This window comes from Malania oleifera, chromosome 5 (genome assembly GCF_029873635.1).
Source record: "Malania oleifera isolate guangnan ecotype guangnan chromosome 5, ASM2987363v1, whole genome shotgun sequence".
In the NCBI taxonomy this organism is placed as follows: Eukaryota; Viridiplantae; Streptophyta; class Magnoliopsida; order Santalales; family Ximeniaceae; genus Malania; species Malania oleifera.
This window is the reverse complement of record NC_080421.1, coordinates 17972971-17975519: the sequence shown is the minus strand read 5'-3', so window position 1 is coordinate 17975519 and position 2549 is coordinate 17972971. Positions and strand designations below refer to the sequence as shown.

Sequence of the window (2549 nt, the reverse complement as noted above, 5' to 3'; positions counted from 1 at the left end):
TAAATAGATAGGATCAAAGGAGAGTGGAATTCACCCCCAAGGTGTAGCTTAGTTGGCAGGGCAGGCTTTGGGATTTCCTTTCAAGAGGTGAGCCTAATCCTGGCATCCCAAGTTCGATTCCTGCGGCTGGCTCCTGATTTAACCTCCTCGTGTTGGTGTGGGGTAGCCATCACAGGGTGTGGGACTAGTCACAACCGGTGCGTGCGGACCCTAAAACGGACGTGCGTTGACGGTTGTGGACACCCGGCGATATTCAAAAAAGAAAAAAAGGATAGTGGAATTCATGACATAAATGAGATTCATCCTAAATTTTAACATATATTAATAGGATAAAATAATAAATAATTATATATTATCAAGAATAACTATTGTACAACAAAACAAATTATAGTACTAATTAAAAAAAATATTGGTATTCAATTACTTATGTCCATCTGAATATTTTTGTTACTTTTACACACACACACACACACACTATATATATATATATATATATATATATATATATATAAAATATTAAATTAATGTGTGTGTATGTGCGCGCGCTCTTTTGTTTTCTTTATTTAATTTCTATTGTTGTGCTTTGGTATGAAACGGAAGAAGAGGAAAGAATATGATTGGAAGAAAATATATTACACGGGTAATATATGAGCTGTGTCAGCAATGAAAAGTCAAACAGTCAACCACCGAAATGTTGGTCAGATCCCCGCCAGCCTATGCCTATGCAGAGCCGAGTAAGTAACCCGAGCAGTACTCTCCGACCGCAACCCTCTCCGCGGCGGTGCGTAGCCCTCTAACTGTCGCCGCTTGCACGGAATAATCTTGTACGTCGACGGGTTCAGGCAGATCTGAGGCTTCAACGAGAACAGAAAACACTCCATCGGCGACCTCTGCCCCGGCTGGCCGGGAATGCAGTTTCTCCTCACGTCGAGAACGCCTCTCCTTATCAGCTTCTTGCACACAGACCCCACCTTCGTAAAATAATTACTCGACAGCGAGAAGTTCCGCAGGCTCGGCAGCCGGCAGATCACCTCCGGAACTTGCCCGTACATCTGGTTGCCGGCGAAGTTCAGAACCTCCGCCTTCTCCATGCATCCCAAAGAGTACGGCAGCGGCCCCGTCAGCAGATTGTTGCCGGCGTCGAACACCGTCGCGATCTTCAGGAACCCCACCTCGTAGGGGATGCATCCGGTGAGGAGGTTGTTGAGGAAGAGGACTTCCACGAGCGACTCCGACAGGTTTCCGATGCTCTGGGGGATGAGGCCGGCGAACTTGTTGTTGGCGAAGGTGAGGTACCTGGCCGGAGTGGAGCCGAGGGTGGCGGGGAGAGTGAGGGTGAAGAGGTTGTTGTTGAGGAAAACGACGTCGAGGAGGTTGGGGGCGAAGATCTGGGGAGGGACGGGGCCGGCAAAGAGGTTGTAGCGGAGGTCGAGGAAGGTGAGGCCGGGGACGGCGAGGAGGGTGACGGGGAAGACACCGGTGAAGATGTTGTTGCTGAGGTCGAGTTCGCTGAGGTAGGGGAGCGCGCGGAGGTTGGGGGGGAGGATGCCGAGGAAGCGGTTGGAGTTGGCGTGGAAGACGGAGATGTCGGGGAGAGCATCGAGGAAGCCGACGAGGGTGGGGGCGGAAAGCTTAAAACCGTTGAAGTCGACGGCCGCGAGGGCGATGGCGGAAAGGTTGTCGGGGGGGTGGGCGCAGTAGAAGCCGGTGTAGTTGCAGATGTTGGGCCCCGTCCAGGTTTGGGTAACGCCGAGGGGGTCGGAGGTGATGATGGCCTTGAAGGCTTGGATTATGGGGTATACTATGGCGAGTCTCACGTCGAGGAGTCCGGGGATGAGGGAGGGCGGCTGCGGCAGCGGGGTCTGGCTGCTGCATTGTGGGGAAATCCAGTAGAGGAAGCAAGGGAGGAAGAAGACGACGTGTAGCAAGACCCTCGGCGGCATCATTTTGAGAGAGAGGGTGGTGGTGGCGGTGAAGGTGGGAAAGGATTTGCAACGACGGATTTATAGTGGGGAGAGAGAGGTGATGGATGTGGTTGTTGGTGGGTTCGTCCTTTGGAAATGCAAGCTGTATCATGATATCTTATGCTTCCAGTTTGATTCGCTAGTGGATTCGATGTTTCAGTTCCCATTGAAAGTAGATACATAAGTTGATAGTTGATATGATATGATGAGTTTGAAATTTGGAGTGCTGACTTAATTCTAAAAATAAGAGTGGGGCTATTTTGATTAATTAATTGGAAATGACATATTATAATCTATACAAGTACAACCCAACACTTTTGACATGAAACATTTATTAATTTGTTGAAAGTATCGTGTTTAACATTTTGAAGATTTCATTGAGTAGAATATTAGATGCATAAAATTGATTTACTTTTTAAATTTTGTGTAGCCTACCTAGCTACCTGGCATGCCTATGCAACCTAGTCTATATTATATTATCCTACCTAATAAGTAAAATAATGGGAAACAAATACTTTAATTGTGGTCAAATTCAATTATAATGTCGACTTATAATTTATTTAAGAGATTTTTCTTACTACATAT

General features: G+C 47.3%; 1 protein-coding gene across 1 annotated transcript; it reads right to left on the bottom strand.

Moving 5' to 3' along the window:
• Nucleotides 1-589: 589 nt before the first annotated feature.
• Nucleotides 590-2008, bottom strand: LOC131154885 (uncharacterized protein At4g06744-like). The gene has a single exon (XM_058107694.1). The coding sequence runs from the start codon at nt 1944-1946 to the stop codon at nt 699-701; it is 1248 nt and encodes a 415-aa protein (XP_057963677.1). The 5' UTR covers nt 1947-2008; the 3' UTR covers nt 590-698.
• Between the last annotated feature and the right edge of the window lie 541 nt (nt 2009-2549).